The 15,272-nt window shown below is 36.8% G+C and overlaps 1 protein-coding gene across 2 annotated transcripts in view; it reads right to left on the bottom strand.

Moving 5' to 3' along the window:
* ESD (esterase D) overlaps window positions 1–15,272 on the bottom strand; it is a 39,611-nt gene that overhangs the window by 11,584 nt on the left and 12,755 nt on the right. For both annotated transcript variants that reach the window (XM_049853158.1, XM_049853159.1), the window contains exons 5-9: window positions 11,721–11,819; window positions 10,016–10,140; window positions 8,875–8,994; window positions 7,986–8,084; window positions 5,281–5,448 (exon numbers count right to left, since the gene is read on the bottom strand). In XM_049853158.1, coding sequence (XP_049709115.1) covers window positions 5,281–5,448; window positions 7,986–8,084; window positions 8,875–8,994; window positions 10,016–10,140; window positions 11,721–11,819 — 611 coding nt within the window. The remainder of the gene's footprint in view (window positions 1–5,280; window positions 5,449–7,985; window positions 8,085–8,874; window positions 8,995–10,015; window positions 10,141–11,720; window positions 11,820–15,272) is intronic.

The following is a 15,272-nucleotide window of genomic DNA, read 5'->3' as shown; positions in this document are numbered from 1 at the left end:
AGTAGTCAGACACTTCCTGTGGGCCCTCTGACAACAAAGACCCCAAACAACAAGTGAATTGATTATATGTGACAATCTAGGAGCCCTGAACATCAAAGGCAAAGTTGAGGAGTCAGACTGAGCAGCGGGGGGAGGGAGATACAGTTCAGAAGCAGCGAGGATTTGCCAGATCTGACCTGGCTGGCACCCAGTAGGTGGGCTGGCTGACGCTTGGGGGTGAGGCAAACCGTAGCACTCGGGAATTATTCTCTGCATCAGGAGAAACTGAGCGGCTGGAACCAAGGAGAAGTGGCACTGAATCGGCAAAAGTTAAGTACAAGCATCTAATCTACTGCGTGGGATCAAAAAAACCCTTTCCCATTCTGGGAAGCACCTCTCTTCCATTTTCCTGCCCCCTCTCCGCTCTCCTCTGGGTCCTGGTCTAGCTCCAGTGATTGCTGCATCCCCTGGGCCAGAAGTATGACGCATCGCGTGCCCCAACCCATTCTCCTGGCTTTGGAGAGTGAACAAATTAACAAACAGGAAAAAACAATCTGCCAGCTCCCCTAAGCTGAGAACTCAGGGAAGGCACAGCCCCTTTGCCTAGATAGAGGCATAAGGGGTCGACGGACTTTGAATGCCTTTCACCCCTACCTAGACCTGTGTGGGCCCATTTCACTTCAACAGCATAGGCCCTCGTTAGCAAAGTACAACAGGGTATGTACCTGAAGCCTATTTTCAACTGCAACAGCTAAGGGAGAGTGGAAGATTCGGGACATTTGACACCATCCTGCCCACCAGACAGGGTCCTTACCTACCAACATCAGGGGCCTGAGAACTGGTGGCTTCACCCATTCCACCTAGCCACCAGTGACGGGTTGCCTACCAGTCTTTACAGCCAACAGCACTGGGTGCCCAAAGTCTGGCTGCAAAACCTATCCACTTATGAGCTCTAGGGAACAGGGACACACCTTCCACCCAGGCACTAAGGGACCGCCGTCAGCTCCCTGCCTTGCTTAGCACATGTCCCCCTACTGCAGCTAGATACCTGTGCCTACTCCAATCACCCCTGCCCGTCTAGGACTGTAGGTGAGAGCCTGCACCACACACTCGGTGACCAATGACCTGGACACCTGAGCTGAATCCACACAAGAAAAGTAAATGGACTCCTAGGCTCACATACCTAGTAACCGCTCTAACCATCTGGTGACAGGATATAAGATCTTCAAAGACACCAATAATCAAAGTAGCTCATACGACCAGCTTATTTGGGCATATCAAAACAAAATAAAACAAGGAACTAGGACACAGTAAGAAAATATAATAAATACAATAACTTATTGATAGCTTGGAGACAACAGTTAATATCAAATCGCATAAAGAGGCAGACCATGATGGCTTCAGCGAGCTCCCGAAACAAATACCCAAGAAACCTCCTGTAGGAAGAGAACTTCTTCGAAATTACTGGAGGCAGAATTCAAAAGATTAATACACAGAGCTCTTCAAGAGATCAGGCAAAACGCAGACCAAGCCAAGGAACACACAGACAAAGCAACAGAGGAACGTAAGAAGGTTATACAAGAGCATAATGACAAACTAAACAGGCTGTCAGAATCCAGAGAGACAGCAAACAGAAATCCAAAAGATTAACAATCAAATTTCAGAATTATTGTTAATTCTCAACAGGAAGTCATAGGAGCAGAACTGAGGAAATGGAAGTCAGATTTAGTGAGATTGAAAATAAAGCAGCTGACACCAATTTATTTGAGGAAAAAATCAGATAAAAGAATTAAAAAAAAAAATGAAGAAACCCTAAGAATTATGTGGGACCCTATCAAGAAGAATAACCTATAAGAGATTGGAGTATCAGAACAGGGAGGATAACAGAAAAGTCCCAGGGTAAACCAAAGTGACAACTCTGAGCTCTTAGGACTGTGTTCCAAGATAACACCGTATTTCATCTGAAAATCCAAAGCTAATGTCCTTAAACTTCCATAATGGTATTTAAACAAAGATCTAACTTTATGAAAATATGGAAAATGCCTGTCATAAGGGACCAAGACAAATTTTTAAAAATGCCAATAGAAAGGGAAAACACATTTGAACTATTGGCATTCGGGGAAACAGAAAATGCTGAAGTTATACAATTAGAGCTAATATGTGCCATCCTTGATTAATTTCAAGTTCTGCTTATCAATCTTATTAAATGGGGGTGGCTTCTTTCATTAAAATGACTGAAGAGCTGGTTGAATATGTAAAGCAGCTTGTGCAACTGACTATATTTAGCGACACTTGAAGGGGCCTTAGTTTCTTCCTGTACCTCATGCTTGTAATAAAAAAATCCTTAGTAGCAAAAAATGACTCTTGGGAGTAAAAAATAAATGAACACATTCTTTTATTCTTCCTCAGTTCTCAAACAAGAAGCTGTGCTCCAGCAGTGATGACAGACATTTAGTCTAACTGGCAGTGCTTTCCTACATATTTTCCAGACCCAATTAGAAAAGCTCAGATATAAGTCTTCAGGTTATCAAGTCTATTCACAGTAAAATGAGGAAGATTACTAAAAGGTATGCATGTGTTTATTTAAACCCTTACGAAGAGTCTTTGTGCTGGATAACTGTGCTAAGCACAGTCATACAGAGATGAGCAAGACATCCCTGCATGTCTGGAGTTTTCGGCTACATCTGTACTCTTCTCTGTGAGGTGGGCACAGGGGCCAAAGCAGCCTCTGACTCTTCAAAAAAGGCCCGTGACTTGAGGAGGTATTAGAGTCCTGGTTTCAATAGTCTCCAAGAAGAGGATATTGTTTCTGGAAATTGCCTCAGAATTAGGTCACTGGAAATTTTCCCTCATTATGAACCTTAAATAATTAAAATGAAGACACACTAGGTCCTTCCCTTTCAGACTAACGTTTGATCTTCCTGTCCTAGATGTCAGAATTCTGCTCTCAGATTTACTGAAGCCAAAACAGAAAAAGAAAAATTATATGAGGTAACAGCCAAATAAATATCCCCATGCACTAACTCTCCCTCTTAATTTTTTTCTGACAGTTGACAAAGGATAAATACAAATTGTGAGCATTTAACACCATTACAGAACAGGAGTTGGGTAAACCAAGCACATGATCTTAAAAACTTCCTTTCTTCCCTCTTAAATCACTTATTACTTAATTAGATCCTATTATTTTTAGCTTATTTAATTCTTCACAGTTCCTATTTCAAAAAGAAATACAGTTATACAGTATTTATAATCGCATGATAAAACTCTCTCAACCTTAGGGTAGCCTGAAGTCAAAGCAAGCTGGCTTGAAAGTCTGATAGTAGCCATTCTGTTACCCACTCAATTATAGCAAACCTAAACGAAGTCTGATTCAGGCTATATAGTTCTCTTCGCCTTACCTTGCTAGAAGGAAAGTGAATGAAAAATCTGGTGATTTGAATACTTTACCTTTTGTTAAAAGAACATATGCTTTGTCTTGAGTCCTCATTAAGTAGAGCCAACTAAGTTTATAGTTCTGTGGGATAGAGGCCTTTTTAAAGATAAATAAGCTGATTGATTTTTTTCTCTCCAAAAATTTCATCAGTGCTCCTAACTCTGTGCTGTCTTCATAACAAACTTCAGAGATTTTTGGCCTTAGTTGTGGGCTGAAACTCTGTCTAGAGTGACAACAGAATTTCCTGGTACGGCCTCAGAGGAAGCAGAAGAGACGTCTAACACAGCCAGTGCCAAGGATTAAAAGTCACTGGGAACAATTTAAAAAAAAAAGGTCACCTATAAGCTATAGTTAATATAGTTGATGCACTACTGTATTTAAAATCAAATTGGTATTTGGATTTCTCAAGATTGTTGATCTTAAACATGCAATTATGATGTAAACGTTAAAATAAATCTTAAAAAAACCCTATTACTTAAGGATGGCTATTCAGACACAACAAGGTATATATAATGTATTGGTTTTTGACATATTTTCCCACACAGCATACACAGCAACACATGTTCAAAATATCCTTATTAAGCAGGCAGATTGCTAAGATCTGCTGTGTAAGTCAGACAGGCAGCAGGCTGTGCTAGCTCAATTCCACCCATTTGTACCTTAGAGAAACTGCTCACCCTTGTCTGAGAGTGAATGGCTAGACATCTGACAGGACAGTACTAGTTCCTGGCCTGGCTCCACCACGTGCTAGCTATGTGATCTTAGAGAAGTAGGCTACTCCTCTGCGCCTGTCTCCTCACCTCTACAACAGGGAACAGAGTAGGAATGATCCCTCATTTGGTTGTATGAGGATAAAATGAGCTAATGCTGTGAAAAAGGAGCTCTGGTGGCACAGTGATTAAGCGCTTGGCTGCTAACCGGAAGGCTGGCAGTTTGAATCCGGCAACTGCTCCAAAGGAGAGAAATGTGGCAGTCTGCTTCCATAAAGCCTAGGAAACCCTATGGGGCAATAGGTAGTTTTACCCTGTCCTGTAGGGTCACCATGAGTCAGAACCAACTGGACAACGGGCTAATGCTGTGAAAACATTTTGTAAACTGTCATGTACCACATTACACTGCTCTAGATTTATCTGAACATTTACCACCGTAATCACATTTTAGATCAATGTGCCTGACACGTAACTCTTAAACACAAATACAAATGTTAAAAATCATGATCCTGTGTAATTACTTTTCAGTATTCATTTTTCATCCTGAAATAAAGATTTTGCTTATATATGTTCAAAGTTTATGGAAAATTCTGTAAAAATAATTCAAGAAGCATTTCTTTAATTATAACCACAGCAGCATAAATAGTTAGGGGGGTAGTAGATAGTCACAAGTATTTTAGTCAAGGAAATTTTCTAAGTCAGTTGAAATTCAGTGATTAATCTTTGACAACTAGAAACACCAAACAGCACAGCAGACAGATTGGCACATAAGTGTGTGAGCAAGCAGTACATGGCTTCTGTGGCTAAGATGTGAGAGGCACTTAGGGCAGAAGCTTGTCCTATTCACCCTCCTGCAACCACAGCTGCATATGAGTGAAGATACGCAATTCAAGCATTAAACTTCCTGTCATTTACTACTTTGACTATGGACAGAAAATTGCAAATACTTTTCAATGTCAAAAGCTTTCCTCTTTTTATCGAATTTGGTCTTAGGTATTAATTTAATAGGAAAACTTTCACTCTCAATGTCTTAATATAATTAAAAACTATCTGATTAGAGGTGACATTTCAAATTCTGAAAAAAAGATAAGAAAGCACTATGGAGTCTTGCCTTCTCCAGGGGCATTATTCTGAACAAGATAGTTTCCTAGTACTTGCCTCTTGCAATCTAAAAACAACGGGGATTTTCTTTTCTGTACAGGCAGCTATGAAGTTATCAGGAAGTAACTGTCCATCTGAAAGGAACTGGTCGTCTTTCCCTTGATCAATCAGTATGTCTAGCTGAGAGTCTGGATAGGACTGCACAAGATGGGTGGCATCATAAGCCTGTAAACAAAAAACAAAAAAATTAATTTAAAAGTGCCCAGAAAGGTATTCTTTAGAATATACTATATTAGAACCAAACAGAAATTTAAAGTTACTTAAATAGCAAGGCTGATTAAATTGGGAACACACTTTTAAGTTGGCTTAAAATCTGACTTGCCTAGTTTTTATTTATAAGGTCTTCAGAATTCTATTTCCCAATTATAGCCTCTGCCCCACTCAAGCAGTCCTAGACCAAGAATCCTGTATCTCAAGCATTCTTGATAATGTGGCCTCTTTTCTTCTAAACTTTTACTGCTCTTTTTAGTAATTTATTTTTCTTGTTGAGAATATACACAGCAGAACATACACCAATTCAACAATTTCTACATGTACAATTTAGTGACACTGACTACATTCTTTGAGTTGGGCAACTATTCTCACCCTCCTTTTCCCAGTTGTTCTTTCCCTATTAACAAATACTCACTGCCCACTAAGTTTCCTATCTTTTGAGTTGCTGTTATCAATTTGATCCCATATAGATAGTTCTCAATAGAGCACGATGCTTAAGGCAGACATTCTTTACTAATTAAGCTAACCTAAAAAAAAAAAAAAAATTTTTTTTTTTTTTTATTGTTTGGTTTTATGAAGACTTCAGGGGATAATTTTGGTTTAAGGTTTACAGATTATCTCAGGGCAATAGTTTTGGGGGTTTATCCAGCATGCATGGCTCTAGAAAGTCTGGATTCCATGAAAATCTCAATTCTGTTCTACATTTCCTTCCTTTTGATCAGGATTCTTCTATAGAATCTTTGATTAAAATGTTCAGTAATGGTAGCCGGGCACCATCTGGTTCTTCTGGTCTCATGGCAAAGGAGGGAAATCTTTAATGTGCTCAATCACCTCTTAACTCCAATAAAAACATATGATATTTTTCTTTCTAAATTTCTCCACAAATTGACTATTCCTTCTAACCCCGTTTTCATTTCCAAATATTCTACACTTCAGAAAATAATCTATTTTTTCTTTTTTATCTCCTTTCTGGTTCTAGTTCTAGACATAAATACATTCAGCCCTCTCTTTTGCTGTCCACTGAATAGCAACAAACTTCTGCCATTTCCATGAGCTTCCAGAAAGACCTGATTTGAATAATCTGAATCATATCAACAACTCACTTATATTATCTGAGAAGCTGCCACTAGATACAATTTTATAGTTTACCATCCACATTTAAATATTCTTGATTATCGATATGTATTCACTAACCACAACCTCTATGTACGGACCAAGATAAAGAAAAACCAAAAGATTTCCCCTTCTAAGTATCATGCTTTTCGAAATTTTCTCCTTTTAATCTCAGAAGGAGAGAGTGGGAGATGGCCTATAAGGCCAGGCTACTTCTAAGTTCTAGCATAGCATCCTTACTCCAATAGTAAATTAAATAATATGCTAAACACAGTGTAACTAAGATGGTGAAGTCTGCTGCCACTTGAAGAAAAACTATATATAGTTAGATTCTTTGCTAGGTCTTCTGTGCCTCTCCCTCTCCCCTGCTTCACTATACACTTTTACCTCTCTCTTTTATTAGATTATAAATCTCTGTGGATGGGAGGGTTGTCATCTTCTTGACAAAACAGCTCAGAATTCAGAATTGAAGATTCAAAACACTGATATACATGGATCCTCACTTCTCAAAGCACCTAAGCCTAGCCATTTTCAGCACTCTTCCAACATAATAAAAAGCAAAGCCCAAACAAAACAAACTCTAATCTAGTGACTAAAGGATTAGCCTTCCAATTGACAGAATTACAACGATCATCCTTCAGTAAAATAGGGATCCATGTGAATGGCCCTGAGCACACAACTATAATAGAAATATTTTTTAAAACTAAGAAGTAGGTTTTTTTTCCTACTTTATGCTTGTTAACACGCACATGATGGTCAGTTCATTTGCAAAACATACAAACTTGCAGGAGAGTTTGAAAACGGCCCATTACTGCACAAGAGTAAAATGTCTCCCAGAGAAAAGGTTATTTTTATTTCTATTTTGAAGCACTTACTGCCATGCTTTAAAAAGTAATCCCATCATTGGGAATAGTCACATAAACATATATTACACAATATCTACTTTTAAGATTTTTAAGTCTGAAATTTAAAATCTGAAGCTGAGAGATGTTGGATTTGGAAACAGGTACCAAACAATAAAAGTGCCAGGCCTCTTGGTTGCTACTGTACAACTGAGGATATAGATAGTGAGAGGCAAGTTTAAATTTAATAATATTATGGTATTTTTGGTAATGTTAATTTAGAAGTAAAAATATAAATTAACCATTAGCAGGGGGAAAAAAAAGCCCTCAAAAACTTAGCCTTAGAATATCTGTCATAGTTCAGTGGAATTAGAAAATAGGAGGGTTTTTTGGTTATATATATACTTTTGCTAATTCTTCTTAGTTCTGGAGCCTCGAGTTGAGTGGGCTAGGAATACAACATTTGTAGTGTGTATAGTTTTTTGACAAATTTGAAAACAAATCTAAGTATTAAGACAGCTGTCTAGTACTCACCTTCCATTTACCTTGATCCGATCCCAAATATCCACTAAAGGCTTTTTTGCCCCAAGGACAAAGCACTGGGTTGCAAATTGGAGCAAATGCTGAAACTGACTTCAGAAACAAGGGGAATTTAAAAACAAGTTATATTTTGCTAAATCAAATATGAACAGATATTTATAGTGGACTTCAAAACTCAGATGTTACTTGCAATTTGCTGAAAAACTCTAAGAAACTAAGTTATTCAAGCTTGGTTCATTAAACAAAAAATGTAAAGCTATAAAATGTCAACCAAATGAAGGGAAATGGCTAAGAGTGATATTGGAACTTTCATGAGAGGTATTAAGACAAAGAATTCTTAAACTTTTACAAATCATGAATATCTTTTTCTACTTTAGAAAATCAAATTTATGAAGATACAAACAATATTACCATAACAACATTAACCAAGAATAGCCTTTAGAAAAAAAAAATGCCTTCAAATAAAAAGGATTAAAAACAATAAGCTACATTTTGTAATGGTTATAGCTGACCACCAACAAACCATGGTGATGGAGTTCCCATACTTCTGATTCTGTAGCATACATTGTACCATCAAAGTCGGTACTTCCCCCTCTGAAATTCCCAACAGTAACTAAGTTTAATACTAAAAAACAATATTCTATTTTCAATCTTTGAAAGTTGCTAATAAAATGAAACCTGTAAGACCTGGAACTCAATCGGACTGCCTTATTTTTCTGGGTCTCACAAGTTTTCTGCCTTTGACAGTGTGCAGTCTTAACAGTTTTCTATTGCTCCTTTTAGTGGAAAACCTTCCCTGACAGGTTTCTACCTTATATAGGCTCCAGTTTTCACAGGTTTCACTGTATTATGTTTATGCAAAGAAACACTTAGGTAATCTTACTTTGTATTTTCCAGGATTCTTCAAAGCACAAATCAGCGCTCCATGACCTCCCATGGAATGGCCAAAAACAGACATTCTTTGGGGGTCCACTGGAAAATTGGCATTTATGAGTTGGGGAAGCTAGAAAGAATTTTAAAAGTGTGACAAAAGATATGAGAGAAATGAGTTTAGAACTTCTCAAAGTTATAAAATAATTGTATAAGCAACAGTTCCAAATCATATTCTTACCATGGTTTGAACTAGTATAGCAAGGGTTAAAAAAAAAAATCCCTCAAGTAGACAATGGTTATGAATATATCACTGGGGAACATACAGTACAACCTCCTAAGAAAGTAACCTTAAATGTTCTACATTTTTGACCTACTAATTTTATGCTGGAGAGGGGAAAGTCCTTAGGAGGAAAAATTCTGCACAAAGATAGTTAATGCACTAATGTTTATTATAGTAAAAATATATGTAAAAACAAACTAGAAAAAAGTAAATTATGGTGTATGACAGAATATTATGCAACCATTAAAATTATATTTACAATTAGGTTAGAATAATACTGGAAATATTTTATATAACTAAAAGAAGAATAGGACTAAAAAATGGTCTTACAATTATCTGAAAACTAGTCATAGAAAAAATCTAGATTATATCAAGCATAATAGTACTTGTCTGGGGTAAAGAAATTATGACTAAAATTTTATATTGTTTCTGAATTTTTATGATGCACATATTAACAATTAAAATCATACAAAACTTAGAAAAATGCATAAATATTACTATAAAAGAAATGCTTTACCATTTATCCTTCCTAACTACAGTGATGAACTATAAAATATATCCCAATGAACCAGCTGCCAGGGAAATAAAAGGCTTCCTCAGATACTATTTTCTCTGGGTTACCCGAGTGGTGCACATAGATTTCAATATAACTATTAAACTTTTTAAAACTGTACTTAGCATTAATTTAAATTGTAATAAATAGGACTATAGTACTAGCAAGCTTTGAAATTTTCACTAAGACAATAAATAAGCAGCAAATAGATTCAATAATACCATACCCTAGTTTAAAATTCTCAGGATTAGAAGGACTTTGTGTCCAAAATCAAACTCTTAGAAGTCATCAATTAATGATTACAATACAAACTGTTACCTCTTGAGTTACATAAGAGTACATTCTGTAGTTAGTCTTCCAAGGATCTTCAGTGGCATCCACATAAAACCCAGCGCCAGTGCCAAAGTCCCAGCTATCATCTTCCCCTTTAATGTTGCAGCCACCTATCAAGGAAAAACCTGGTGGCTTCATCATCTACTCAGTGGTAATGGCTCATGTTTAATAATGAACTCTTAAAAGAATCTGCAAGTCTACTGTTTGCATTAGAGCTGTTCACCAAATATTGTGGGCTCTCTGCCTTTTGGGGCACATGGTAGGATTAGACTTCTTGGCCCTCTTGTCTTTGAACACAGCCATGTCACTGGTTCTGGCCAATGAGGTAGGAGGGAATGGCCTTCAAGGCTGGAGCATTTAACTGCAAAGGCAAGGCACACTGGTTGTCTTTGCTGATGAAGTCCCTCCTAGGTATTCTGAACATCAATGCTTCCTCACTTTGTTTTACCTGTCAAAGGGCTTCCATTCTCTTTTTCTGTCTTTCAAAAATGTGCTCTCTCTTCCCTGATGACCGCCCTCACCACCGCCCCCCCCCACCAAAACTTTTGTAATTCTCTTTATCATCGTGGTCTTAGAAGGGAATGGAGACACGTACCTGTGCTCAATTCACTACCCTGAACTAAAGAACTAAAAGGGCTCATTTACTGTAGTATCATTCCACCATCTTCCCCTCTTTAACCACCCTCCACTGGGATTTTTTTTTTTTTTTTGTATTTTTTTAATTTATTAGATTTTATTTTATATTCTTGCATGTAGTTAAAAAGCCAACCATTCGGATTCTGAATGGAACTATATTAATATGTAAAATAATTTGAGGGAAACCTCTTTATAACATTCAATCTACCCATCCAGGAACACAGTATTTTTTCATTTATTAAAGTCTTCATTTATGACCTTTAGCAAAATTTTGCAGTTTTCTTAGCATAAGTGTTCATATTTTTAAAGTTATTCCTAGGTATTTTATATTTTGGATGCTATTTTGAACTGAATCTTCTATTTACAGCCAGACACGTGGTTGTCTTGTTTCTGTATAATAGGGCCTGTGAGAGGGAATGCACTACTTTCCAAGGCCACTCATTAATTTCAATATAGTTTTTTAGCTGCCAGAAAGTTCTTAATAGTGAATCAAAATTAGTCCCCTTTTAAGTTTCATTTTCCTAACACTTCTAAGGACTTTCAGGGCCACAAAACAAGTTTTACCTATCTGATGAATTGGATTGGGTTCCCAAATATTTGATACTGTCATTTTCTAATGTAAACATTTTAATCATTTATATAAAAACTAATACTTGTTTAACTGTATGGTTGTTTGATGGTCAAGTGAGATCAGAAAAGATATAATATTATCATGTGACAAACTATTACCTGTGAAATAGAGAAAATAACCTCCTAGGCATTACACATTATTATTCTGACAACTGAACCAATATCGAGTTGCTCAATCTCTCTGTATTTCAGTATCTTAATCTGTAAAATGGAAATAGCAAAACTGCCCCCTCTATAGAGCAATGTCATGAGTAAAATTCAGTGAAAAAAATGTATATGATGATATTTTAGTCATGATTATCACTTAAAAGATTAATAGAGATAACAGCAAAAACATGAAATGCATAATGTATTATACACGACTTAAAACTTAGTCTTAAAGATTTAGACTGTTAACCAGGATTTTTGGAACAAGGACACTTACGAGGGCTGGTATCTGGAGCAACGACGACAAGGCCATGTTCTGAAGCTGCTTGATGGTAACCAGATTTTGATATAAAATTTTGTTCTGTGCAAGTTAAGCCTGAAGATCAAAAATATTATTATCTCATGCTGTACTGCAAATGGTTTATAAGTTTTAATCATTTCATAATATCGGAAAACAAACTCACTTGGTAATATTTATGTTAAACTTTTTGTTTCTGGCTTTGGAAATAATTCTGAATAAGACATTGAAGTTTCCTTTTACATACAGTATACAAAGTACCTAAGACAGTAGATGTCCTTTGTAAGTCACTTACTTACAGTTCCATTATTTTCAGTTCCATTACTGAAATCCTTGGGGCTGGAGGAATTTCAGAATTCAGAACTCTCCAGGATATAGAATGGCAATATGGTACCTAAGTCAACTATCATCTAACCCCAGTGCAGTGTTATCATATATGCTAATCAAATGCTATTACTTCTGCATCAAAATATAAATAACATAAATATACACTCATACCATAAATAAAGAACTTAATATTTTTTATATACATGTAGTTTTCAGCAACAAAATCCAGCCTCATCTTTGTCTTCCTCACTGAGTTGGGGTAAAACTGAATATTATGCCTTCCTTAAACTTAGTATCAGCCCCAGTTTTTAGAATTTTTTCTGCCATTTTTCCTAGCTCTATGCTTTTCAGTCATACGACCGAGGAGTTGACTTAATTTTCCTATTATAGGATCCTAACAGTGTAGTGATGTCAGAATGGCCAAGAAGGAACTGGCAATAGATGCCTGAGCTAAACACCACCTAACCCTACAGGCTTTGTCTGGATTCAATTCCACTATAGCTGATAATGAGCAAAATGAAAGCCTACTAATATACATGATGAAATATGAATTATTACAGAACGCTTCTATAGTTTCATGTATGCTCTATCCCATAATAACTAGTGCAAAGACTTTTGAAGTGACTGCCCAATAAATACTTGTTAAATTAATAACTGATTATAAGATACAAAGTTACAAGTGTCACAGGATAAAGTGTTAGAGGAGTTTATGGTTAAATGAACTGTTAGGACATAGACTTCCACCAGTCATGGCAGGAGGACAAGGCCCTTGCTTGCATGCTATGTTCCTCCTCAGTGCATATTTCAGAGCTAGCCCAGTCATACCATGGTAGAGAACTGCCCCCAACACTGACCAAAGGCCAGCAATTTTGCTGATCTTAATGTAAATGTAAATGGGTCCAGAGAGGGCAGGACAATAGTGTAAAAAGCATAGGCTTTGGATTTCAGATAGGATCTGGGTAAATTGCCACTCAGTCACTTACTATCTAAACAACACTGGACAGGTAACTTGAATATTCTCAGCCTCAGTTCTTTCATCTGGAAAATGAGACTACAGCTTATTTCTATGGATATGGTGGCTGTGAAGATTAAATGTGATAATATGTGAAGAGCCTCATATCCTGTCTGGGACATAGCACAGTGTCCTGAACTTGGAAAATGTACATCTGTTAAGAGTCAGGGAAGAATTTGATTCTTTTCTAGCTGAAACACAAATTCCTTGGTTAGGTGGTAGGAAGTGAGTCATGGACTCATAGAAATGAAGATGATTCCACTGAAAGGATGACTCTTAAGAGGATGAAGATGGTTACTAATTAAAATTTACTTAATCATCTAGGCTTTTCTTTAGTATGAAGAGCTTTTTGTTGCGATGTAATTCATATACCATACAATCCACCCATTTAAGTACATGATGCAATGATTTTTAGTATATTCAGTTATGCAACCATCACCACTAATTTTAGAACATTTTCATCACCCAAAAAGAAACACAGTCCCCACTGGCAGTCACTCCCCATCTTCTCCCAACCCTCTACCCTCAGACCTAGGCAAGCACTAATATGCTTTCTGTCTCTATGGATTTGCCTATTCTGGGCATTTCATATAAATGGAGTAATATAATATGTGGCCTTTTATTTCTGGCTTCTCTCACTCAGTACAATGTTTTCAAGGGTCATCCACACTGTAGCATGTATGAGTACTTCACTCCGTTCTGTTGCTGAATAATATTCCATTGTGTGGACATACCATACCTTATTTACCCATTCATCAGTTGATGGCCAATTGGGTTGTTCCCACTTTTTGGTTATTATAAATAACGTGCTATCCTTTTATAAAGGATACATACACCTAATGAATCCTTTATATGCCACTTTGAGGACTAAGGTGCATCTGACCCAAGCCATGGCATTTTCAATCTCCTCATATGCATGCAAAAGCTGGAAAATGAATAAGGAAGACCTAAGAAGAAGTGACACCTTTGAATTATGGTGTTGGCAAAGAATATTGAATATACCATGGACTGACAGAAGAATGAACAAATCCGTCTTGGAAAAAGTACTACCAGAATGTTCCTTAGAAGCTTGGTAAAGTAGTGGGTCAGTGAAAAAGAGGAAGACCCTCAACAAGATGGACTGATACAGTGGCTGCAACAATGGCGCAGTGGTTAAGCTTTTAGCTGCTAACCAAAAGGTCGGCAGTTTGAATTCACCAGCTGCTCCTTGGAAATCCTATGAGGCAGTTCTTTTCCGTCCTGTAGGGTTAGCTATGGGTTGGAATAACTCAATGGCAACAGATTTGTTTTTTTTTGGTTTGTTTTTGTTTTGACTTGGGAAAGATGCAAATCACTACATTTATATCATCTTTTAGGATTTCAGTTTGGGTGTTATTTTAATTCCAGCTAATTTATCAATTTTAGCAATATAACAATTGCCCTAATCTTTCTGTCACTGTTTTCCTTCAACTTTCTAGGAAGTAAGTCTGAAATTCTGTCATCATTTTCAAGTGCACTGGTCTGGAAATCTTTTTTTTTTTTTTTCCAGAAAATCAAGGCTTAATTTCCAAGGTCTATCTGTTCATCACCATCTCACTAAGGAAACTGTCCTGTCATTCGATGTAAATGAACAAGTTCTATTTTTTATACTCATATAGCTCAGATGATATCTTTTGATAGATTTCAATTTTGCTTAGAAATTGAGGCCCTGTTATTATTGTACCTAGTATTACAGAGCACACTGGTACTTCTGGTCTGGGTTATTACTCTTGTAAGCAAGAGATATGACTTTAGTAGATCTCATCAGAAACAAAATGAAAAAAAAAAAGAACAGGCAAAAAGGATGAATACAGCCTGTACCATGAGTCAGCAAATTTGTTCAGCTTCACTGTTACATGACCTTGGGCAATACTTAACCTCTCTGGGCTCAGTTTTCTATTCTGTGGATGACATGATTCCTAAGATCATCTGTAGTTACATAACACTGTATTTTCTAAAACAAACATCTAACTGCGGTAGTGTTGCCTTCGTCAATACCCAATGCTCTTCGAGCAAAACTGGTGTTCTTCACTCAATTATAGAAATACTTTGTTGAGTTAAAACCAGATATGCACTTAGTTTTTAATCTTTTAAAATGAAATACCTACTCTCATTTTCAAAGGCTGGCATTTAGGACTTATCCCTGATGAAACACATGTAAGATAGGATTTATT

Source organism: Elephas maximus, chromosome 14, assembly GCF_024166365.1.
Source record: "Elephas maximus indicus isolate mEleMax1 chromosome 14, mEleMax1 primary haplotype, whole genome shotgun sequence".
Lineage (NCBI taxonomy): Eukaryota > Metazoa > Chordata > Mammalia > Proboscidea > Elephantidae > Elephas > Elephas maximus.
Note: the sequence above shows the minus strand (reverse complement) of the source record. Positions and strands in the feature narration are given on the sequence as shown.